The sequence below is a fragment of the Schistocerca nitens genome, chromosome 8 (assembly GCF_023898315.1).
Source record: "Schistocerca nitens isolate TAMUIC-IGC-003100 chromosome 8, iqSchNite1.1, whole genome shotgun sequence".
Taxonomy (NCBI): domain Eukaryota; kingdom Metazoa; phylum Arthropoda; class Insecta; order Orthoptera; family Acrididae; genus Schistocerca; species Schistocerca nitens.
The window spans coordinates 181,671,902-181,696,647 of record NC_064621.1 but is presented as its reverse complement, the minus strand read 5'-3'; the positions used below and the strand labels follow the sequence as shown (position 1 = coordinate 181,696,647).

The 24,746-nt window shown below is 41.4% G+C and overlaps 1 protein-coding gene across 1 annotated transcript; it reads left to right on the top strand.

Annotated features, from left to right (window-relative positions):
• The first annotated feature begins 221 nt into the window (after positions 1 to 221).
• On the top strand, positions 222 to 23,789 carry LOC126199469 (fibril-forming collagen alpha chain-like). The gene is made up of 2 exons (XM_049936390.1): positions 222 to 2,258; positions 23,751 to 23,789. The coding sequence occupies exons 1-2, from the start codon at positions 222 to 224 to the stop codon at positions 23,787 to 23,789; spliced, it is 2,076 nt and encodes a 691-aa protein (XP_049792347.1).
• The last annotated feature ends 957 nt before the right edge of the window (positions 23,790 to 24,746 follow it).

Sequence of the window (24,746 nt, the reverse complement as noted above, 5' to 3'; positions counted from 1 at the left end):
CAAATATGGGAAAGACGCAAATATGGGAAAGACGCAAATATGGGAAAGACGCAAATATGGGAAAGACGCAAATATGGGAAAGACGCAAATATGGTAAAGACTTAAAATGGTAAAACCGCAAAAATCGGAAAATCGCAAAAGTCGGATATCGCAAATATGGCAGAAGAGACTTTTGTGGAACATCTTGACTAGAAGAAGGAATCGGTTGGTAGGATGGGTTCATGAGTAACGCGACAAACACAAACGTGGGGAAAGAGGCAAACGTGGGGAAAGAGGCAAACGTGGGGAAAGAGGCAAACGTGGGGAAAGAGGCAAACGTGGGGAAAGAGGCAAACGTGGGGAAAGAGGCAAACGTGGGGAAACAGGCAAACGTGGGGAAACAGGCAAACGTGGGGAAACAGGCAAACGTGGGGAAACAGGCAAACGTGGGGAAACAGGCAAACGTGGGGAAACAGGCAAACGTGGGGAAACAGGCAAACGTGGGGAAACAGGCAAACGTGGGGAAACAGGCAAACGTGGGGAAACAGGCAAACGTGGGGAAACAGGCAAACGTGGGGAAACAGGCAAACGTGGGGAAACAGGCAAACGTGGGGAAACAGGCAAACGTGGGGAAACAGGCAAACGTGGGGAAACAGGCAAACGTGGGGAAACAGGCAAACGTGGGGAAACAGGCAAACGTGGGGAAACAGGCAAACGTGGGGAAACAGGCAAACGTGGGGAAACAGGCAAACGTGGGGAAACAGGCAAACGTGGGGAAACAGGCAAACGTGGGGAAACAGGCAAACGTGGGGAAACAGGCAAACGTGGGGAAACAGGCAAACGTGGGGAAACAGGCAAACGTGGGGAAACAGGCAAACGTGGGGAAACAGGCAAACGTGGGGAAACAGGCAAACGTGGGGAAACAGGCAAACGTGGGGAAACAGGCAAACGTGGGGAAACAGGCAAACGTGGGGAAACAGGCAAACGTGGGGAAACAGGCAAACGTGGGGAAACAGGCAAACGTGGGGAAACAGGCAAACGTGGGGAAACAGGCAAACGTGGGGAAACAGGCAAACGTGGGGAAACAGGCAAACATGGGGAAACAGGCAAACGTGGGGAAACAGGCAAACGTGGGGAAACAGGCAAACGTGGGGAAACAGGCAAACGTGGGGAAACAGGCAAACGTGGGGAAACAGGCAAACGTGGGGAAACAGGCAAACGTGGGGAAACAGGCAAACGTGGGGAAACAGGCAAACGTGGGGAAACAGGCAAACGTGGGGAAACAGGCAAACGTGGGGAAACAGGCAAACGTGGGGAAACAGGCAAATGTGGGGAAACAGGCAAACGTGGGGAAACAGGCAAACGTGGGGAAACAGGCAAACGTGGGGAAACAGGCAAACGTGGGGAAACAGGCAAACGTGGGGAAACAGGCAAACGTGGGGAAACAGGCAAACGTGGGGAAACAGGCAAACGTGGGGAAACAGGCAAACGTGGGGAAACAGGCAAACGTGGGGAAACAGGCAAACGTGGGGAAACAGGCAAACGTGGGGAAACAGGCAAACGTGGGGAAACAGGCAAACGTGGGGAAACAGGCAAACGTGGGGAAACAGGCAAACGTGGGGAAACAGGCAAACGTGGGGAAACAGGCAAACGTGGGGAAACAGGCAAACGTGGGGAAACAGGCAAACGTGGGGAAACAGGCAAACGTGGGGAAACAGGCAAACGTGGGGAAACAGGCAAACGTGGGGAAACAGGCAAACGTGGGGAAACAGGCAAACGTGGGGAAACAGGCAAACGTGGGGAAACAGGCAAACGTGGGGAAACAGGCAAACGTGGGGAAACAGGCAAACGTGGGGAAACAGGCAAACGTGGGGAAACAGGCAAACGTGGGGAAACAGGCAAACGTGGGGAAACAGGCAAACGTGGGGAAACAGGCAAACGTGGGGAAAAAGGCAAACGTGGGGAAAAAGGCAAATGTGGGGAAAAAGGCAAACGTGGGGAAAAAGGCAAACGTGGGGAAAAAGGCAAACGTGGGGAAAAAGGCAAACGTGGGGAAAAAGGGAAACGTGGGGAAAAAGGCAAACGTGGGGAAAAAGGCAAACGTGGGGAAAAAGGCAAACGTGGGGAAAAAGGCAAACGTGGGGAAAAAGGCAAACGTGGGGGAAAATGGCAAACGTGGGGGAAAATGGCAAACGTGGGGGAAAATGGCAAACGTGGGGGAAAAGGCAAACGTGGGGAAAAAGGCAAATGTGGGGAAAAAGGCAACTGTGGGGGAAAAGGCAAATATGGGAAAAACGCAAATATGGGAAAAACGCAAATATGGGAAAAACGCAAATATGGGAAAAACGCAAATATGGGAAAAACGCAAATATGGGAAAAACGCAAATATGGGAAAAACGCAAATATGGGAAAAACGCAAATATGGGAAAATGCAAATATGGGAAAAACGCAAATATGGGAAAAACGCAAATATGGGAAAAACGCAAATATGGGAAAAACGCAAATATGGGAAAAACGCAAATATGGGAAAAACGCAAATATGGGAAAGAAGATAATATGGGAAAAACGCAAATATGGGAAAAACGAGAAAATGGGAAAAGCGAGAAAATGGGAAAAGCGAGAAAATGGGAAAAGCGAGAAAATGGGAAAAACGAGAACATGAGAAAAACGCAATAATGGGAAAAACGCAATAATGGGAAAAACGCAATAATGGGAAAAACGCAATAATGGGAAAAACGCAATAATGGGAAAAACGCAATAATGGGAAAAACGCAATAATGGGAAAAACGCAATAATGGGAAAAACGCAATAATAGGAAAAACGCAATAATAGGAAAAACGCAATAATAGGAAAAACTGAAAATCGGAAAATCGCAAATATGGGAGAAGAAAATTTTGTGGCACAACTTGACTAAAAGAAGGAATCGGTTCGTAAGAGTGGTTCATGAGTAATGCAAAATATGGGAAAAACGACAAAATGGGAAAAACGACAAAATGGGAAAAACGGCAAAATGGGAAAAACGGCAAAATGGGAAAAACGGCAAAATGGGAAAAACGGCAAAATGGGAAAAACGGCAAAATGGGAAAAACGGCAAAATGGGAAAAACGGCAAAATGGGAAAAACGGCAAAATGGGAAAAACGGCAAAATGGGAAAAACGGCAAAATGGGAAAAACGGCAAAATGGGAAAAACGACAAAATGGGAAAAACGACAAAATGGGAAAAACGACAAAATGGGAAAAACGAGAAAATGGGAAAAACGAGAAAATGGGAAAAACGAGAAAATGGGAAAAACGAGAAAGTGGGAAAACCGAGAAAGTGGGAAAAACGAGAAAGTGGGAAAAACGAGAAAATGGGAAAAACGAGAAAATGGGAAAAACGAGAAAATGGGTAAAAACGAGAAAATGGGAAAAACGAGAAAGTGGGAAAAACGAGAAAATGGGAAAAACGAGAAAATGGGAAAAACGAGAAAATGGGTAAAAACGAGAAAATGGGAAAAACGAGAAAATGGGTAAAAACGAGAAAATGGGTAAAAACGAGAAAATGGGAAAAACGAGAAAATGGGAAAAACGAGAAAATGGGAAAAACGAGAAAATGGGAAAAACGAGAAAATGGGAAAAACGCAATAATAGGAAAAACTCAAAATCGGAAAATCGCAAATATCGGAAAATCACAAATAAGGGAGAAGAAAATTTTGTGGCACAACTTGACTAAAAGAATTAAACAGTTGGTAAGATGGGTTTATGAGTAATGCAAAATATGCAAACATGGGAAATATGCAAACATGGGAAAAACGCAAATATGGGAAAAACACAAATATGGGAAAAACGCAAATATGGGAAAAAAGCAAATATGGGAAAGATGCAAATATGGGAAAGGCGCAAATATGGGAAAGGCGCAAATATGGGAAAGGCGCAAATATGGGAAAGGCGCAAATATGGGAAAGGCGCAAATATGGGAAAGGCGCAAATATGGGAAAGGCGCAAATATGGGAAAGGCGCAAATATGGGAAAGGCGCAAATATGGGAAAGGCGCAAATATGGGAAAGGCGCAAATATGGGAAAGGCGCAAATATGGGAAAGGCGCAAATATGGGAAAGGCGCAAATATGGGAAAGACGCAAATATGGGAAAGACGCAAATATGGGAAAGACGCAAATATGGGAAAGACGCAAATATGGGAAAAACCGCAAATATGGTAAAAGCGCAAATATGGTAAAAGCGCAAATATGGTAAAAGCGCAAATATGGTAAAAGCGCAAATATGGTAAAAGCGCAAATATGGTAAAAGCGCAAATATGGCAAAAGCGCAAATATGGGAATAACGCAAATATGGGAATAACTCAAATATGGGAAAAAGCAAACATTGGAAACACGCAAACATTGGAAAAACGCAAATATGGGAAAAACGCAATAATGGAAAAACGCAATAATGGGAAAACGCAATAATGGGAAAAACGCAATAATGTGAAAAACGCAATAATGGGAAAAACTCAAAATCGGAAAATCGCAAATATCGGAAAATCACAAATATCGGAAAATCACAAATATGGAAGAAGAAAATTTTGCAGCACAACTTGACTAAAAGAAGGAATCGGTTGGTAAGATGGGTTCATGAGTAATGCAAAATATGCAAACATGGGAAAAACGCAAATATGGGAAAAACGCAAACATTGGAAAAACGCAAACATTGGAAAAAGCAAACATTGGAAAGATGCAAATATGGGAAAGACGCAAATATGGGAAAAACGCAAATATGGGATAAAACGAGAAAATGGGATAAAACGAGAAAATGGGATAAAACGAGAAAATGGGATAAAACGAGAAAACGGGAAAAACGAGAAAATGGGAAAAAACGAGAAAATGGGAAAAACGCAATAATGGGAAAAACGCAATAATGGGAAAAACGCAATAATGGGAAAAACGCAATAATGGGAAAAACGCAATAATACGAAAAACGCAATAATGGGAAAAACGCAATATTAGGAAAAACTCAAAATCGGAAATTCTCAAATATCGGAAAATCACAAATATGGGAGAAGAAAATTTTGTGGCACAACTTGACTAAAAGAAGGAAACGATTGGTAAGATGGGTTCATGAGTAATGCAAAATATGCAAACATGGGAAAAACGCAAACATGGGAAAAACGCAAACATGGGAAAAACGCAAACATGGGAAAAACGCAAACATGGGAAAAACGAAAATATGGGAAAAACGAAAATATGGGAAAAACGAAAATATGGGAAAAACGAAAATATGGGAAAAACGCAGATATGGGAAAAACGCAGATATGGGAAAAACGCAGATATGGGAAAAACGCAGATATGGGAAAAACGCAGATATGGGAAAAACGCAGATATGGGAAAAACGCAGATATGGGAAAAACGCAGATATGGGAAAAACGCAGATATGGGAAAAACGCAATAATAGGAAAAACTCAAAATTGGAAAATCGCAAATTTCGGAAAATCACAAATATGGGAGAAGAAAATTTTGCGTCACAACTTGACTAAAAGAAGGAATCGGTTGGTATGATGGGTTCATGAGTAATGCAAAATATGCAAACATGGGAAAAACGCAAATATGGCAAAAACGCAAATATGGCAAAAACGCAAATATGGGAAAGACGCAAATATGGCAAAGACGCAAATATGGCAAAGACGCAGATATGGGAAAACCGCAGATATGGGAAAACCGCAGATATGGGAAAACCGCAGATATGGGAAAACCGCAGATATGGGAAAACCGCAGATATGGGAAAACCGCAAATATGGGAAAACCGCAAATATGGGAAAACCGCAAATATGGGAAAACCGCAAATATGGGTAAACCGAGAAAATGGGAAAAACGAGAAAATGGGAAAAAACGAGAAAATGGGAAAAAACGAGAAAATGGGAAAAAACGAGAAAATGGGAAAAAACGAGAAAATGGGAAAAAACGAGAAAATGGGAAAAAACGAGAAAATGGGAAAAAACGAGAAAATGGGAAAAAACGAGAAAATGGGAAAAAACGAGAAAATGGGAAAAAACGAGAAAATGGGAAAAAACGAGAAAATGGGAAAAAACGAGAAAATGGGAAAAATGCAATAATGGGAAAAACGCAATAATGGGAAAAACGCAATAATACGAAAAACGCAATAATGGGAAAAACGCAATAATAGGAAAAACTCAAAATCGGAAAATCGCAAATATCGGAAAATCACAAATATGGGAGAAGAAAATTTTGTGGCACAACTTGACTAAAAGAAGGAAACGATTGGTAAGATGGGTTCATGAGTAATGCAAAATATGCAAACATGGGAAAAACGCAAATATGGGAAAAACGCAAACATGGGAAAAACGCAAACATGGGAAAAACGCAAACATGGGAAAAACGCAAACATGGGAAAAACGCAAACATGGGAAAAACGCAAACATGGGAAAAACGCAAACATGGGAAAAACGCAAACATGGGAAAAACGAAAATATGGGAAAAACGAAAATATGGGAAAAACGAAAATATGGGAAAAACGCAGATATGGGAAAAACGCAGATATGGGAAAAACGCAGATATGGGAAAAACGCAGATATGGGAAAAACGCAGATATGGGAAAAACGCAGATATGGGAAAAACGCAATAATAGGAAAAACTCAAAATTGGAAAATCGCAAATATCGGAAAATCACAAATATGGGAGAAGAAAATTTTGCGTCACAACTTGACTAAAAGAAGGAATCGGTTGGTATGATGGGTTCATGAGTAATGCAAAATATGCAAACATGGGAAAAACGCAAATATGGCAAAAACGCAAATATGGCAAAAACGCAAATATGGCAAAGACGCAAATATGGCAAAGACGCAAATATGGCAAAGACGCAGATATGGGAAAACCGCAGATATGGGAAAACCGCAGATATGGGAAAACCGCAGATATGGGAAAACCGCAAATATGGGAAAACCGAGAAAATGGGAAAACCGAGAAAATGGGAAAACCGAGAAAATGGGAAAAACGAGAAAATGGGAAAAACGAGAAAATGGGAAAAACGAGAAAATGGGAAAAACGAGAAAATGGGAAAAACGAGAAAATGGGAAAAACGAGAAAATGGGAAAAACGAGAAAATGGGAAAAACGAGAAAATGGGAAAAACGAGAAAATGGGAAAAACGAGAAAATGGGAAAAACGAGAAAATGGGAAAAACGAGAAAATGGGACAAACGAGAAAATGGGACAAACGAGAAAATGGGATGGGACAAACGAGAAAATGGGACAAACGAGAAAATGCGACAAACGCAATAATGGCAAAAACGCAATGATAGGAAAAACTCAAAATCGGAAAATCGCAAATATCGGAAAATCACAAATATGGGAGAAGAAATTTTTGTGGCACAACTTGACTAAAAGAAGGAATCGGTTGGTAAGATGGGTTCATGAGTAATGCAAAATATGCAAATATGAGAAAAACGCAAATATGGAAAAAACGCAAATATGGGAAAAACGAGAAAATGGGAAAAACGAGAAAATGGGAAAAACGAGAAAATGGGAAAAACGAGAAAATGGGAAAAACGAGAAAATGGGAAAAACGAGAAAATGGGAAAAACGAGAAAATGGGAAAAACGAGAAAATGGGAAAAACGAGAAAATGGGAAAAACGAGAAAATGGGAAAAACGAGAAAATGGGAAAAACGAGAAAATGGGAAAAACGCTATAATGGGAAAAACGCTATAATGGGAAAAACGCTATAATGGGAAAAACGCAATAATGGGAAAAACGCAATAATGGGAAAAACGCAATAATGGGAAAAACGCAATAATGGGAAAAACGCAATAATGGGAAAAACGCAATAATGGGAAAAGCGCAATAATGGGAAAAGCGCAATAATAGGAAAAACTCAAAATCGGAAAATCGCAAATATCGGAAAATCGCAAATATCGGAAAATCACAAATATCGGAAAATCACAAATATGGGCGAAGAAAATTTTGTGGCACAACTTGACTAAAAGAAGGAATCGGTTGGTAAGATGGGTTCATGAGTAATGCGAAATATGCAAACATGGGGAAAAAACGCAAACATGGGGGAAAAACGCAAACATGGGGGAAAAACGCAAACATGGGGGAAAAACGCAAACATGGGGGAAAAACGCAAACATGGGGGAAAAACGCAAACATGGGGGAAAAACGCAAACATGGGGGAAAAACGCAAACATGGGGAAAAACGCAAACATGGGGAAAAACGCAAACATGGGGAAAAACGCAAACATGGGGAAAAACGCAAACATGGGGAAAAACGCAAATATGGGGAAAAACGCAAATATGGGCAAAAACGCAAATATGGGGAAAAACGCAAATATGGGGAAAAACGCAAATATGGGGAAAAACGCAAATATGGGGAAAAACGCAAATATGGTGAAAAACGCAAATATGGTGAAAAACGCAAATATGGGGAAAAACGCAAATATGGGGAAAACGCAGGTATGGGAAAAACGCAGATATGGGAAAAACGCAGATATGGTAAAAACACAGATATTGGAAAAACGCAAATATGGAAAAACGCAAATATGGGGAAAACGCAAATATGGGGAAAAAGCAAGTATGGGGAAAAAGCAACTATGGGAAAATCGCAAATATGAGAAAAACGCAAATATGGAAAAATCGCAAATATGGGAAAAACGCAAATATGGTAAATCGTAAATATGGGAAAATCGCAAATATGGGAGAGAAGCAAAAATGGGAAAAAATCAAAAAACAGGAAAAACGCAAATATAGGAAAATTGCAAATATGGAAAAAACGCAAATATGGGAAAAACGCAAATATGGGAAAAACGCAAATATGGGAAAATTTCAAATATGGTAAAATTTCAAAAATGGGAAAATCGCAAATATGGGAAAAACGCGAAAATGGGAAAAACGCGAAAATGGGAAAAACGCGAAAATGGGAAAAACGCGAAAATGGGAAAAACGCGAAAATGGGAAAAACGCGAAAATGGGAAAAACGCGAAAATGGGAAAACCGCGAAAATGGGAAAACCGCGAAAATGGGAAAACCGCGAAAATGGGAAAACCGCGAAAATGGGAAAACCGCGAAAATGGGAAAACCGCGAAAATGGGAAAACCGCGAAAATGGGAAAACCGCGAAAATGGGAAAACCGCGAAAATGGGAAAACCGCGAAAATGGGAAAACCGCGAAAATGGGAAAACCGCGAAAATGGGAAAACCGCGAAAATGGGAAAACCGCGAAAATGGGAAAACTGCAAATTCGGAAAATGGCAAAATCCAAAAATCGCAAATATGGCATAAGAAAATTTTGTGGAACAACTTGATTAAAACAAGGATCGGTTGGTAGGATGGGTTTATGAGTAATGCAGAATACCCAAAAATGGGAAAAACGCAAATATGGGAAAAAGCACAAATATGGGAAAAAGCACAAATATGGGAAAAAGCACAAATATGGGAAAAAGCACAAATATGGGAAAAAGTACAAATATGGGAAAAAGCACAAATATGGGAAAAGCACAAATATGGGAAAAAGCACAAATATGGGAAAAAGCACAAATATGGGAAAAAGCACAAATATGGGAAAAAGCACAAATATGGGAAAAAGCACAAATATGGGAAAAACGCACAAATGGGAGAAACACAAATATGGAAAAATTGAAAATATGGGAAAAACACAAATATTTGAAAATCGCAAATATGGCAAAAACGAAAATATGGCAAAAACGAAAATATGGCAAAAACGAAAATATGGCAAAAACGAAAATATGGCAAAAACGAAAATATGGCAAAAACGAAAATATGGCAAAAACGAAAATATGGCAAAAACGAAAATATGGCAAAAACGCAAATATGGCAAAAACGCAAATATGGCAAAAACGCAAATATGGCAAAAACGCAAATATGGCAAACACGCAAATGCGGCAAACACGCAAATGCGGCAGAAACGCAACTGCGGCAGAAACGCAAATGCGGCAAAAACGCAAATACGGCAAAAACGCAAATACGGCAAAAACGCAAATACGGCAAAAACGCAAATACGGCAAAAACGCAAATACGGCAAAAACGCAAATACGGGAGAAACGCAAATACGGGAGAAACGCAAATACGGGAGAAACGCAAATACGGGAGAAACGCAAATACGGGAAAAACGCAAATACGGGAAAAACGCAAATACGGGAAAAACGCAAATACGGGAAAAACGCAAATACGGGAAAAACGCAAATACGGGAAAAACGCAAATACGGGAAAAACGCAAATATGGGAAAAACGCAAATATGGGAAAAACGCAAATATGGGAAAAACGCAAATATGGAAAAAACGCAAATATGGAAAAAACGCAAATACGGGAAAATATCAAATAAGGGAAAACGCAAATATGGGAAAAACGCAAATATGGGAAAAACGCAAACATGGGAAAAACGCAAACATGGGAAAAACGCAAACATGGGAAAAACGCAAACATGGGAAAAACGCAAACATGGGAAAAACGCAAACATGGGAAAAACGGAAAAATGGGAAAAACGCAAAAATGGGAAAAACGCAAAAATGGGAAAAACGCAAAAATGGGAAAAACGCAAAAATGGGAAACACGCAAAAATGGGAAACACGCAAAAATGGGAAATACGCAAAAATGGGGAAAACGCAAACATGGGGAAAACGCAAACATGGGAAAAACGCAAACATGGGAAAAACGCAAATATGGGAAAAACGCAAATATGGGAAAAACGCAAATATGGGAAAAACGCAAATATGGGAAAAACGCAAATATGGGAAAAACGCAAATATGGGAAAAACGCAAATATGGGAAAAACGCAAATATGGGAAAAACGCAAATATGGGAAAAACGCAAAAAATGGGAAAAACGCAAAAAATGGGAAAACCGTAAAAGTAGGAAAGTCGCAAAAATCGCAATATCGCAAATATGGCAGAAGAGAATTTGGTGGCACAACTTGACTAGAAGAAGGAATCTGTTGGTAGGATGGGTTCATGAGTAATGCAACATACCCACAAATTGGAAAAACGCAAATATGGGAACAACACAAATATGGGAAAAACGCAAATATGGGAAAATCACAAATATGGGAAAATCACAAATATGTGAAAAAAGCAAATATGAGAAAATCGGAAATATGGGAAAATCGGAAATATGGGAAAATCGGAAATATGGGAAAATCGGAAATATGGGAAAATCGGAAATATGGGAAAATCGGAAATATGGGAAAATCGGAAATATGGGAAAAACGCAAATATGGGAAAAACGCAAATATGGGAAAAACGCAAATATGGGAAAAACGCAAATATGGGAAAAACGCAAAAAGGGCAAAAAAGCAAAAAGGGCAAAAAAGCAAAAAGGGCAAAAAAGCAAAAAGGGCAAAAAAGCAAAAAGGGCAAAAAAGCAAAAAGGGCAAAAAAGCAAAAACGTCAAAAAAGCAAAAAGGGCAAAAAAGCAAAAAGGGCAAAAAAGCAAAAAGGGCAAAAAAGCAAAAAGGGCAAAAAAGCAAAAAGGGCAAAAAAGCAAAAAGGGCAAAAAAGCAAAAAGGGGAAAAAAGCAAAAAGGGGAAAAAAGCAAAAAGGGGAAAAAAGCAAAAAGGGGAAAAAAGCAAAAAGGGGAAAAAAGCAAAAAGGGGAAAAAAGCAAAAAGGGGAAAAAAGCAAAAAGGGGAAAAAAGCAAAAAGGGGAAAAAAGCAAAAAGGGGAAAAAAGCAAAAAGGGGAAAAAAGCAAAAAGGGGAAAAAAGCAAAAAGGGGAAAAAAGCAAAAAGGGGAAAAAAGCAAAAAGGGGAAAAAAGCAAAAAGGGGAAAAAAGCAAAAAGGGGAAAAAAGCAAAAAGGGGAAAAAAGCAAAAAGGGGAAAAAAGCAAAAAGGGGAAAAAAGCAAAAAGGGGAAAAAAGCAAAAAGGGGAAAAAAGCAAAAAGGGGGAAAAAAGCAAAAAGGGGGAAAAAAGCAAAAAGGGGGAAAAAAGCAAAAAGGGGGAAAAAAGCAAAAAGGGGGAAAAAAGCAAAAAGGGGGAAAAAAGCAAAAAGGGGGAAAAAAGCAAAAAGGGGGAAAACGCAAATATGGGGAAAACGCAAATATGGGGAAAACGCAAAAATGGGGAAAACGCAAATATGGGGAAAACGCAAATATGGGGAAAACGCAAATATGGGAAAAACGCAAATATGGGAAAAACGCAAATATGGGAAAAACGCAAATATGGGAAAAACGCAAATATGGGAAAAACGCAAATATGGGAAAAACGCAAATATGGGAAAAACGCAAATATGGGAAAAACGCAAATATGGGAAAAACGCAAATGTGCGAAAAACGAAAAAATGGGAAAAACGCAAAAAATGGGAAAAACCGCAAAAAAAGGAAAATCGCAAAATCGCAAATATGGCAGAAGAGAATTTTGTGGCACAACTTGTGTAGAAGAAGGAATCGGTTGGTAGGATGGGTTCATGAGTAATGCAAAATACCCAAATATGGGAAAAACGCAGATATGGGAAGAAAGCAAGTATGGGAAAAACGCAAATATGGGAAAAACGCAAATATGGGAAAAACGCAAATATGGGAAAAACGCAAATATGGGAAAAACGCAAATATGGGAAAAACGCAAATATGGGAAAGACGCAAATATGGGAAAGACGCAAATATGGGAAAGACGCAAATATGGGAAAGACGCAAATATGGGAAAGACGCAAATATGGGAAAGACGCAAATATGGGAAAGACGCAAATATGGGAAAGACGCAAATATGGGAAAGACGCAAATATGGGAAAGACGCAAATATGGGAAAGACGCAAATATGGGAAAGACGCAAATATGGGAAAGACGCAAATATGGGAAAGACGCAAATATGGGAAAGACGCAAATATGGGAAAGACGCAAATATGGGAAAAACGCAAATATGGGAAAAACGCAAATATGGGAAAAACGCAAATATGGGAAAAACGCAAATATGGGAAAAACGCAAATATGGGAAAAACGCAAATATGGGAAAAACGCAAATATGGGAAAAACGCAAATATGGGAAAAACGCAAATATGGGAAAAACGCAAATATGGGAAAAACGCAAATATGGGAGAAACGCAAATATGGGAGAAACGCAAATATGGGAGAAACGCAAATATGGGAGAAACGCAAATATGGGAGAAACGCAAATATGGGAGAAACGCAAATATGGGAGAAACGCAAATATGGGAAAAACGCAAATATGGGAAAAACGCAAATATGGGAAAATCGCAAATATGGAAAAATCGCAAAATGGGAAAAACGCAAATATGGGAAAAACGCAAATATGGAAAAAACGCAAATATGGAAAAAACTCAAATATGGGTAAAACGCATATAGGGGGAAAACGCAAATGTGTGAAAATCGCAAATATGTGAAAAACGCAAATATGTGAAAAACGCAAATATGTGAAAAACGCAAATGTGTGAAAAACGCAAATGTGGTAAAATCTTAAATATGGGAAAATCGCAAATATTGGAAAAACGCAAATATGGGAAAAAATCAAATATGGGGAAAAAAGCAAAGATGAGAAAAACACAAATATGGGAAAAACGCAAATATGGGAAACACACAAATATGGGAAACACGCATAAAGGGGATAAACGCAAATATGGGAAAAACGCAAATATGGGAAAAGCACAAATATGGGAAAAGCGCAAATATGGGAAAAGCGCAAATATGGGAAAAGCGCAAATATGGGAGAAACGATTTTCCCATATTTGCGTTTTTCCCATATTTGCGATATTCCCATATTTGCGATATTCCCATATTTGCGTTTTTCCCATACACGCGATGTAGTGGACTGACAAGGCAGCCAGTCCACAGTGACGGGTAGCCGAAAGGGCACACGTACACACACGCCGACTGGCGCCAAGTCTGGATCAGGATTCGTAATGAATGTGATAAAGAAAAGAATGTAGCTACTAGAACACTTAACTTTTATATCGTCCTTTGGTATACAGCATTCTTGTTGATACAAGTGAGACTATCTTGAGATACATGCAATGGTACAAATGGCGCCTTGCTAGGTCGTAGCCATTAACTTAGCTGAAGGCTATTCTAACTGTCTCTCGGCAAATGAAGGAAAGGCTTCGTCAGTGTAGTCGCTAGCAACGTCGTCGTACAACTGGGGCGAGTGCTAGTAAGTCTCTCGAGACCTGCCGTGTGGTGGCGCTCGATCTGCAATCCTGACAGTGGCGACACGCGGGTCCGACATGTACTAATGGACCGCGGCCGATTAAAGCTACCACCTAGCAAGTGTGGTGTCTGGCGGTGACACCACACGCGATTTTCCCATATTTGCGATTTTCCCATATTTGCGTTTTTCCCATATTTGCGATTTTCCCATATATGCGTTTTTCCCATATTTGCGTTTTTCGCATTACTCATGAACCCATCCTACCAACCGATTCCTTCATCTAGTCAAGTTGTGCCACAAGATTCTCTTCTGCCATATTTGCTATTTTTAGATTTTTGCGATTTTCCGAATTTACAAAATGGGAGAAACCCAAAAATGGGAAAACCGCAAAGATAGGAACACCGCAAAAATCGGAAAATCGAAAAAATCGGACAATCGCAAATATGGAAGAAGAGAATTTTGTGGCACAACTTCACTAGAAGAAAGAAACGGTTGGTAGGATGGGTTCATGAGTAACGCGAAAACCGCAAATATTGGAAAAACCGCAAATATGGGAAAAGAGCAAATATGGGAAAAACGCAAATATGGGAAAAAAGCAAATATAGAGCAAACGCAAAAATGGGAAAAACGCAAAAATGGGAAAACCTCAAAAATGGGAAAACCGCATAAATCGGTAAATTGCAAAAATCGGAAGATCGCAAATATGGCAGAAGAGAATTTTGTGGCACAACTTGACTAGAAGAAGGAATTGGTTGGTATGATGAGTTCATGAGTAATGCGAAAAACGCAAATATGGGAAAAACGCCAATTGGGAAAAACGCAAATATGGGAAGAAGGCAAATATGGGAAAAAGGCAAATATGGGAAAAACGCAAATATGGGGGAAATTGCAAATATGGGAAAAACGCAAATATGGGAAAAATGCAAATATGGGAAAAATCGCAAATATGGGAAAATCACAAATATCGAGAAAACGCCAATATTGGAAAATCGCAAATATGGAAAAACGCAAATATTTGGGAAAACGGAAATATGGGGAAAACGCTAATATGGAAAAACGCAAATATGGGAAAAGTGCAAATATGGGAAGAACGCAAATATGGGAAGAACGCAAATATGGGAAAAACGCAAATATGGGAAAAAAGCAATTATAGGAAAACCTCAAAAATGGAAAAACCGCAAAAATCGGTAAATCGCTAATATGGCAGTAGAGAATTTTGTGGCACAACTTGACTAGAAGAAGGAATCGGTTGGTAGGATGGGTTCATGAGTAATGCGAAAACCGCAAATATGGGAAAAACGCAAATATGGGGAAAACGCAATAATGGGAAAACCGCAAAAAATTGGAAAATCGCAAAAATCGGAATGTCGCAAATATGGCAGAAGAGAATTTTGTGGCACAACATGACTAGAAAAAGGAATCTGTTGGTAGGATGGGTTCATGAGTAATGCAAAAAACGCAAATATGGAAAAAACGCAAATATGGTGAATACGCAACTATGGGAAAAATGCAAATATGGGAAAAGCGCAAATATGGGAAAAACGCAAGTATGGGATAATCGTAAAAATTGGAAATCTCAAATATTGGGATAACGCAAATATGGGAAAAACACAAATATGGGAAAATCGCAAATATGGGAAAACCGAAAATATGGGAAAAACGCAAATATGGAGAAAACAGAAATATGGTGAAAACGCAAATATGGGGAAAACGCAAATATGGGGAAAACTCAAATATGGGAAAATCGCAAATAGGGGAAAATCGCAAATATGGGAAAATCGCAAATATGGGAAAAACGCAAATATGGGAAAAACGCAAATACGGGAAAAACGGAAATATGGGAAAAGCGCAAATATGGGAAGAAGGAAAATATGGGAAGAACGCAAATATGGGAAGAATGCAAAAATGGGAAAAACGCAAAAATGGGAAAAACGCAAAAATGAGAAAACCGCAAAAATCGGAAAATCGCAAATATGGCAGAAGAGAATTTTGTGGCACAACTGGACTAGAAGAATTAATCGGTTGGTAGGATGGGTTCATGGATAATGGGAAAAAAGCAAATATGGGATAATCGCTAATATGGGAAAAACGCAAATATGGGAAAAACGCAAATATGGGAAGAACGCAAACATGGGAAGAACGCAAATATGGTAAGAACGCAAATATGGGAAGAACGCAAATATGGGAAAAAGGCAAATATGGGAAAAACGCAAATATGGCAAAAACGCAAATATGGGAAAAACGCAAAAATGGGAAACACGCAAAAATGGGACAAATGCAAAAATGAGAAAACCGCAAAAATCGGAAAATTGTAAATATGGCAGAAGAGAATTTTGTGGCACAACTGGACTAGAGGAATTAATCGGTTGTTAGGATGGGTTCATGAGTAATGGGAAAAAAGCAAATATGCGATAATCGCTAATATGGGAAAATCGCAAATATGGGAAAATCGCAAATATGGGAAAAACGCAAATATGGGAAAAACGCAAATATGGGAAAAACGCAAATATGGGAAAATCGTCGTTTCTGCATTCTGAATTTTAATTTGGTTCACAATTTCTTTATTTTGTCTTGTCGTGGCTTCCGTCATTAATTGTAATAATTCTGCCAGATTGGTGGGACCTATTGCGTTTTCTTCTGACGTCCTACGCTCTGTGTTTTCGTCCAAGAGTTGGTTCGCAACCGATTGCATTGAACTGTGCGGTGACACGTTTCTGCCCGAATTCCTTGTACTCTGTGGTGAGGGATCTCTGATTACTTGTACTATGGGTTCTACGTATTCAAGACGCAAGTTAAAATCCTCATCGGCTGTCTCTCTACTTTCCTGCTCCTCTGTCGTATGCTGACTTACGTTTTCTATGCGTTGACGTACATTATCCTCGTTATGGTGCGTTATCTGTCCTATTTCTCGCGATACTGCATCGTCTTTTGTACTGTCCTCTATTCTCTGTCCATCTTCATGTTGGGTCTCTACCTCAATTCGGTCAAGGTCTAGATCTGCCATTGCTAATCTTTCCGAATCCCGTATTTTCTGTTTTAAAAGCAATTCACGCGCCCTACTTCAAGTCAACCTGCGCTCATGCGATCTCACGCGTTTCATAAACATTTTGTTCACACGACTTTACACTTATTATGCCCAAGACTGACACTCCATTCACTTACTTGTTGAGTCAGAACCAACTTGTCAACAATGTATCCGCATTGGAGAGAAAACTTAATTCTAACAAATTAAAATTCATAACTTAATTATGCTATTGTCTCTGCTAGAATGTCTTACTTTCTATTGAATACTTTATTACTATCTATCGCTGCAGCTACTGTTTTCAACTATTTAGGCCTTTCAAAAAAAATTTTTGATTACGAAAATTTTTCAACAGGATATTTTTCTGATCTAGTTAGGAATGTGGTCGACCTTCAGTCATGGTATTTTACCATCCTGGCAGGGTCACCATTCTCTAACATTCTGCGTGGTGTCTGTTTGTTCTAAGTCGTGTCTCCCTACCACTTTCGCGCGACGACGCTCTGAGCGTGTTTTTTAGGGAATTGACTAGTTTGAACCTAGGACCTGTTGCTGGTAAGGAGACGCCAGACCACACATGACTGTGGAGTTCAGAAGAGTTCAGTAAGACTATTGATGATATAACCAAATACTTAATGATTTCAGTGTCAGCTCCACTGCACTCCCTGTAAAAGAATCTTAATACTAATTAAATTTAGTGGAATGGGTTAAAGGCTTTCTTATTTTTATTTAGCTGGTAAAATAACGTCGAAAAAGCAGTTAAGTTTACCATTGGAAATTTTATTCTACTCACAAAACATTGTTGATAAATTTCACTATTGATAAAAGGGAATGTTTTAATACAGGATGATAAAAGCCAACTGCGTTCAACGAAAATGTGAACGAATATTCCCTGAATGGGTTTCCAAGTTCTACAGTGGATCGAAGGATGACCTACGCCCTATCACATCCATAATCTAGGTTTAAATTAAGTTTCATAAAAGAGAAAACTATCAAGATGGTCTACAGTGACCCTCAATTATCTTTAATTACTTATCTAACTTGTCGTAAATTACAGTGGCTGATGTGGCTTCTCAATAATTATATAACAGAAAAATCATCGCGTTTGAGATTTTAACTTACGTGGCAAATGTGAATACCATGAGCTTTAATTGACGATCGACACTATTACGCAAAAAGGTGATGTAACAGATGAGACTTCTGCAGTTCTGAGTGCAGCCTTATGGGCTCAAAAATGCGGCATTGCATGCGTTCATTACCTTGTCTGCGTTCGTCAGGGGGCGGCGGACGGCACAGCTCCACGCATCTCGCCGTCTTGGAAGCAACTCCTTCCTAACTTCTCCTTACTACAGTTTACCGAAGTTGGTTTAAAAAAAAACTAGCTGGCTGTGTTTTCATCTGACCAATCAGGGTCTCAATGTTAACCTTAAGCTCCGCCTACAAAAATTCTGTCCATCCAATGAGAAACGTTATACTTTTCGTGGTGGGGCAATGTTTTTAAAGTTTGCAACGTAACAGAGACGCAAAAAAGTCTCACGCTAAAACTTGCGGCTGGTGTGGCCCTTTTAGTGTTATCGTAAGATCCATACTGTTCTTCTGGAGGGCTCTAGCTTTTAACATGGGCTAGTGGTGGTCCTAGCGGTTACTTTTCGTGGTGGGGCAATGTTTTTTAGGTTTGCAACGTAACAGAGACGCGAAAAAGTCTCACGCTAAAACTTGCGGCTGGTGTGGCCCTTTTAGTGTTATCGTAAGTTATATACTGTTCTTCTGGAGGGCTCTAGCTTTTAACATGGGCTGGGGGTGGTCCTGGTGGTTAGCTGGCGACGTGGGTGTCCGTACCTTATCGTAGGGCCTTCTAGCATAACACGGTTCTGCTCTCGGCTTCTGTTCTCATTTCTTCCCTCAGAACTGCGTCTGTCTCATGGTGGGAAGGTATGAAATGCATTTAGGCATTCTTGTTTTAGTCTGTGGTATTCCATTTGCTTACTCGTTACTCGTATTACTTTGGTTAATTTAATGTCACGATTTATTCGGAGCTATGCGACATACTACTGGATTTGCTTATCATGTCATGGTTTTCATGGAAGGTGTTGGATATGCCTGACACCTTACAACTAATGATAGTCGAAGTAGAGAGGATATAAAATGTAGACGGACAATGGCAAGAAAAGCAAGTGTTTCTGAAGAAGAGAAATTTGTTAACATCGAGTATACATTTAAGTGTCAGGAAGTCGTTTGTGAAAGTATTTGTATGGAGTGTAGCCATGTATGGAAGTGAAACATGGATGGTAAATAGTTTGGACAAGAAGAGAATAGAAGCTTTCGCAATGTGGTGCTACACAAGAATGCTGAAGATTAGATGGGTAGGTGACATAACTAATAAGGTGGTATTGAATAGAATTGGGGAGAGGAGGAGTTTGTGGCACAACTTGACAAGAAGAAGGGACCGGTTGGTAGGACATGTTCTGAGGCATCAAGGGATCACAAATTTAGCATTGGAGGGCAGCGTGGAGGGTAAAAATTGTAGAGGGGGAACAAGTGATGAATACACTAAGCAGATTCAGAAGGATGTGGGTTGCAGTAGGTACTGGGAGATGAAGAAGCTTGCACAGGATAGAGTAGCAGGGAGATCTGCATCAAACCAGTCTCAGGACAGAAGACCACAACAACAACAACAACAACAACAACAACAAGAACCAGCTCGTGAATTTAACTGTAGCTAGATGTCTTCGCTCAATTGTATCTTTCCTCGTAGTAACCTCGCGACGTGTAGAAGAGGGTACAGTTAGAGTGAGCAGCCTACACTGACTCGACAAAATAGTGCTGCGTGCACAGTCTTGCTCTCAGTAGGTATGCCGCGCGTAGTGGCTTTAAGACCAACGAGTCGCTCTCATTCGAGTGCTGCGACTTACCAGTACTGTAATATCCCTTGTGCTGGATGCGAAACCTCGTATTTTTGTCTGCCCTAAGGCATCTGTCTTCCAGCCTGTTGGAAGAGATACACTTGGAATGTTACATAGGGAGAGATGTGGGCCACGAAGTGCTGAAGTCCCAAGGGTTTTATGGATTTACATTCTTTATCCTAAATTTGGAAAAGTTTTGTTGTATTTGCGACATGGCTCTAACCGAGCAGTGCCTGAGTTTACATTCTTTACTGTTTACGTTATATATGGTTTTAAGTTTTTTGAGAGTTCTTCAAATATTTCGGTTGCCAATTTAATGCTCTGGAAACATTGTAAAATTGCAGCATCGTACCAGGCGATCTGCACGTCAAGAATATTGTGGGAATAGACTAGCTGCTTTTTTCTTGGAAATGTTGAGCTAGTCTGCGAGGGATTAGCCGAGCGGTCTAGGGCGCTGCAGTCATGGACTGTGCGGCTAGTCCCGGCGGAGGTTCGAGTCCTCCCTCGGGTATGGTTGTGTGTGTCTGTCCTTAGGATAATTTAGGTTAAGTAGTGTGTAAGCTTAGGGACTGATGACCTTAGAAGTTAAGTCCCATAAGATTTCACACACATTTGTAAGTTTGTTGAGCAAGTCTTTCTGATTCTTCTCCGTTGTGCGTAAGGTTGACGGCAGGAAATTAGTGTAAATTAGAATGTCGGAAAAACTGCGCAACGCCAAGTCTCATAACACATCTCTATGTCGACAGTGAAATATTATTGCGTCAATCTTAAGAAATACACTACTGGCCATTAAAATTGCTACACCAAGAATAAACGCAGTTGATAAACGGGTATTCATTGGACAAATATATTGTACTATAACTGATATGTGATTACATTTTCACGAAATTTCGGTGCATAGATCCTGAGAAATCAGTACGCAGAGCAACCACCTCTGGCCGTAATAACGCCCTTGAAACGCCTGGGCATTGAGTCAAACAGCGTCTGTAAAGCGTGTACAGGTGCAGCTGCCCATGCAGCTTCAACACGATGCCACAGTTCTTCAAGAGTAGTGACTGGAGTATTTTCAAGAGCCAGTTGCTCGGCCACCATTGATCAGACGTTTTCAATTGGTGAGAGATCTGGAGAATGTACTGGCCAGGGCAGCAGTCGAACATTTTCTATATCCAGAAAGGTCCGTACAGGAACTGCAACATGCGGTCGTGCATTATCCTGCTGAAATTTAGGGTTTCGCAGGGATCGAATGAAGGGTAGAGCCACGGGTCGTAACACATCTGAAATGTAACATCCACTGTTGAAAGTGCCGTCAATGCGAACAAGAGGTGACGGAGACATGTAACCAATAGCACCCCATACCATAACGCCACGTGGTACGCCAGTATGGCGATGCCGAATACACGCTTTCAATGTGCGTTCACCGCGATGTCGCCAAACACGGATGCGACCATCATGATGCTGTAAACAGAACCTGGATTCATCCGAAAAAGTGACGTTTTGCCATCAGTGCACCCAGATACGTCGTTGAGCACACCATCGCAGGCGTTCCTGTCTGTGATGCAGCGTCAAGGGTAACCGCAGCCATAGTCTCCGAGCTGATAGTCCATGCTGCTGCAAACGTCATCGAACTGTTCGTGCAGATGGTTGTTGTCTTGCAAACGTCCCCATCTGTTGCCTCAGGGATCGAGCCGTGGCTGCACGACCGTTACAGCCATGCGGATAAGATGCCTGTCATCTCGACTGCTAGTGATACGAGGTCGTTGGGATCCGGCACGGCGTTACGTATTACCCTCCTGAACCCACCGATTCCTTATTCTGCTAATAGTCATCGGATCTCGACCAACGCGAGCAGCAATGTCGTGATACGATAAACCGCAATCGCGATTGGCTACAATCCGACCTTTATCAAAGTCGGAAACGTAATAGTACACATTTCTCCTCCTTACACGAAGCATCACAACAACGTTTCACCAGGAAACGCCGGTCTAGTGCTGTTTGTGTATGAGAAATCGGTTGGAAACCTTCCTCATGTCAGCACGTTGCAGGTGTCTCCACCGGCGACAACCTTGTGTGAATGCTCTGAAAAGCTAATCATGTCACAGCATCTTCTTCTTGTCGGTTGAATTTCGCGTCTGTAGCAAGTCATCTTTGTGGTGTAGCAATTTTAATGACCAGTAGTATATTTGTGTAAGAAATGTAGCTAAATCAACTGGCGAGAATAGACTTCGAGGAACATGCGGAAATTTTCCTGAGGTTGAAGAGCAGCCATTGTGATATTTTTTTTACAGATAGGAGGTAATTTAACCGGTAAGGCGTAAAAGAGTCAGCTTCAGTGCAGTTAAATACACTCCTGGAAATTGAAATAAGAACACCGTGAATTCATTGTCCCAGGAAGGGGAAACTTTATTGACACATTCCTGGGGTCAGATACATCACATGATCACACTGACAGAACCACAGGCACATAGACACAGGCAACAGAGCATGCACAATGTCGGCACTAGTACAGTGTATATCCACCTTTCGCAGCAATGCAGGCTGCTATTCTCCCATGGAGACGATCGTAGAGATGCTGGATGTAGTCCTGTGGAACGGCTTGCCATGCCATTTCCACCTGGCGCCTCAGTTGGACCAGCGTTCGTGCTGGACGTGCAGACCGCGTGAGACGACGCTTCATCCAGTCCCAAACATGCTCAATGGGGGACAGATCCGGAGATCTTGCTGGCCAGGGTAGTTGACTTACACCTTCTAGAGCACGTTGGGTGGCACGGGATACATGCGGACGTGCATTGTCCTGTTGGAACAGCAAGTTCCCTTGCCGGTCTAGGAATGGTAGAACGATGGGTTCGATGACGGTTTGGATGTACCGTGCACTATTCAGTGTCCCCTCGACGATCACCAGTGGTGTACGACCAGTGTAGGAGATCGCTCCCCACACCATGATGCCGGGTGTTGGCCCTGTGTGCCTCGGTCGTATGCAGTCCTGATTGTGGCGCTCACCTGCACGGCGCCAAACACGCATACGACCATCATTGGCACCAAGGCAGAAGCGACTCTCATCGCTGAAGACGACACGTCTCCATTCGTCCCTCCATTCACGCCTGTCGCGACACCACTGGAGGCGGGCTGCACGATGTTGGGGCGTGAGCGGAAGACGGCTTAACGGTGTGCGGGACCGTAGCCCAGCTTCATGGAGACGGTTGCGAATGGTCCTCGCCGATACCCCAGGAGCAACAGTGTCCCTAATTTGCCGGGAAGTGGCGGTGTGGTCCCCTACGGCACTGCGTAGGATCCTACAGTCTTGGCGTGCATCCGTGCGTCGCTGCGGTCCGGTCCCAGGTCGACGGGCACGTGCACCTTCCGCCGACCACTGGCGACAACATCGATGTACTGTGGAGACCTCACGCCCCACGTGTTGAGCAATTCGGCGGTACGTCCACCCGGCCTCCCGCATGCCCACTATACGCCCTCGCTCAAAGTCCGTCAACTGCACATACGGTTCACGTCCACGCTGTCGCGGCATGCTACCAGTGTTAAAGACTGCGATGGAGCTCCGTATGCCACGGCAAACTGGCTGACACTGACGGCGGCGGTGCACAAATGCTGCGCAGCTAGCGCCATTCGACGGCCAACACCGCGGGTCCTGGTGTGTCCGCTGTGCCGTGCGTGTGATCATTGCTTGTACAGCCCTCTCGCAGTGTCCGGAGCAAGTATGGTGGGTCTGACACACCGGTGTCAATGTGTTCTTTTTTCCTTTTCCAGGAGTGTATAAGTAAAGGCTACAAAAGATTAAATGAGTAGAAGTTCGTGAAATGTGAACTGTTTTCCTTTCGCAACTATCTTTACTGGACTGTGAAAGCGCTCACATGTACAAGCATGACAATCTACCCCCGTAATGAATGAGCGCTGGTTCGAGCCTGCACACGGTCCTAGTCTCCTTTCAACGGAACTGTTTCAATTTTATCAGTAATTTTCCCCTGATCTGACGCCAGCATTTAAAAATCATCGGAGTGTACTGCTGCGCCTACCACGTAGTCACGTCTTGTCTATAGGGAAGGTGTAAAAATACAGGACGTTTCGAAGAGCGACGTAGTCTGGCAACATCAGCGGAGCGAAACAGGAGACAGAGGCAGCGATCCAGCTCAGTCGTCTTTCACATTATGGTCACTATGAAAACTCAATTAATGTAGAAATACTTTCAAAACTTCCTAGTCAAGCTCTGTCCTGATCAAAGATACTTTGGCATTCAAGAGGCACACAGATTTTTAGTATTACACATTACATATAGCAGAAGTTTATTGTTTTGTGAGTAGTAAGTAAATATACAAACATTAAAAGTGGTGACTGCGACGGGAGTCCAGTTTTGAGTGAATTTTGTGCGTAATATGAAATACATATATTGTTTAACCTATGTTGTGTAACATTGTTGCAAGCTTTGCTGTGGGGTTGGACGTCATTGTGAGAGCTGACCAGACTGGTCCATTACAGATGAATATCATGAGATGTCAATATGTCGTACAGGCAAGTGCAGATAGTGTTCTTCCACTGCAGTTCAACTGTACCAGTCTCCTCCTACTAAAAAGCAGAACATTGTTTTTTTTTTCAATGTAGTGAATGCAGTAATTAGCGACATAGTGCGTTTTAATGTATAGATTTAAAGTGCATACACTATTGTCTGTACTGTTAAGTTGGGTTGATCGTAGGAGGGACCTTTAAGATCCAATAATGAATTTAGGTTATAGTTAAGACCGGTTCACA

Coding starts and splice junctions, on each gene's coding strand:
- LOC126199469 (XM_049936390.1), top strand. CDS start 222: ATGAGTAACGCGACAAACACAAACGTGGGGAAAGAGGCAAACGTGGGG. Junction 2,259..23,750: donor AGGCAACTGTGGGGGAAAAG/GCAAATATGGGA, acceptor TTCCTTTTCCAG/GAGTGTATAAGTAAAGGCTA.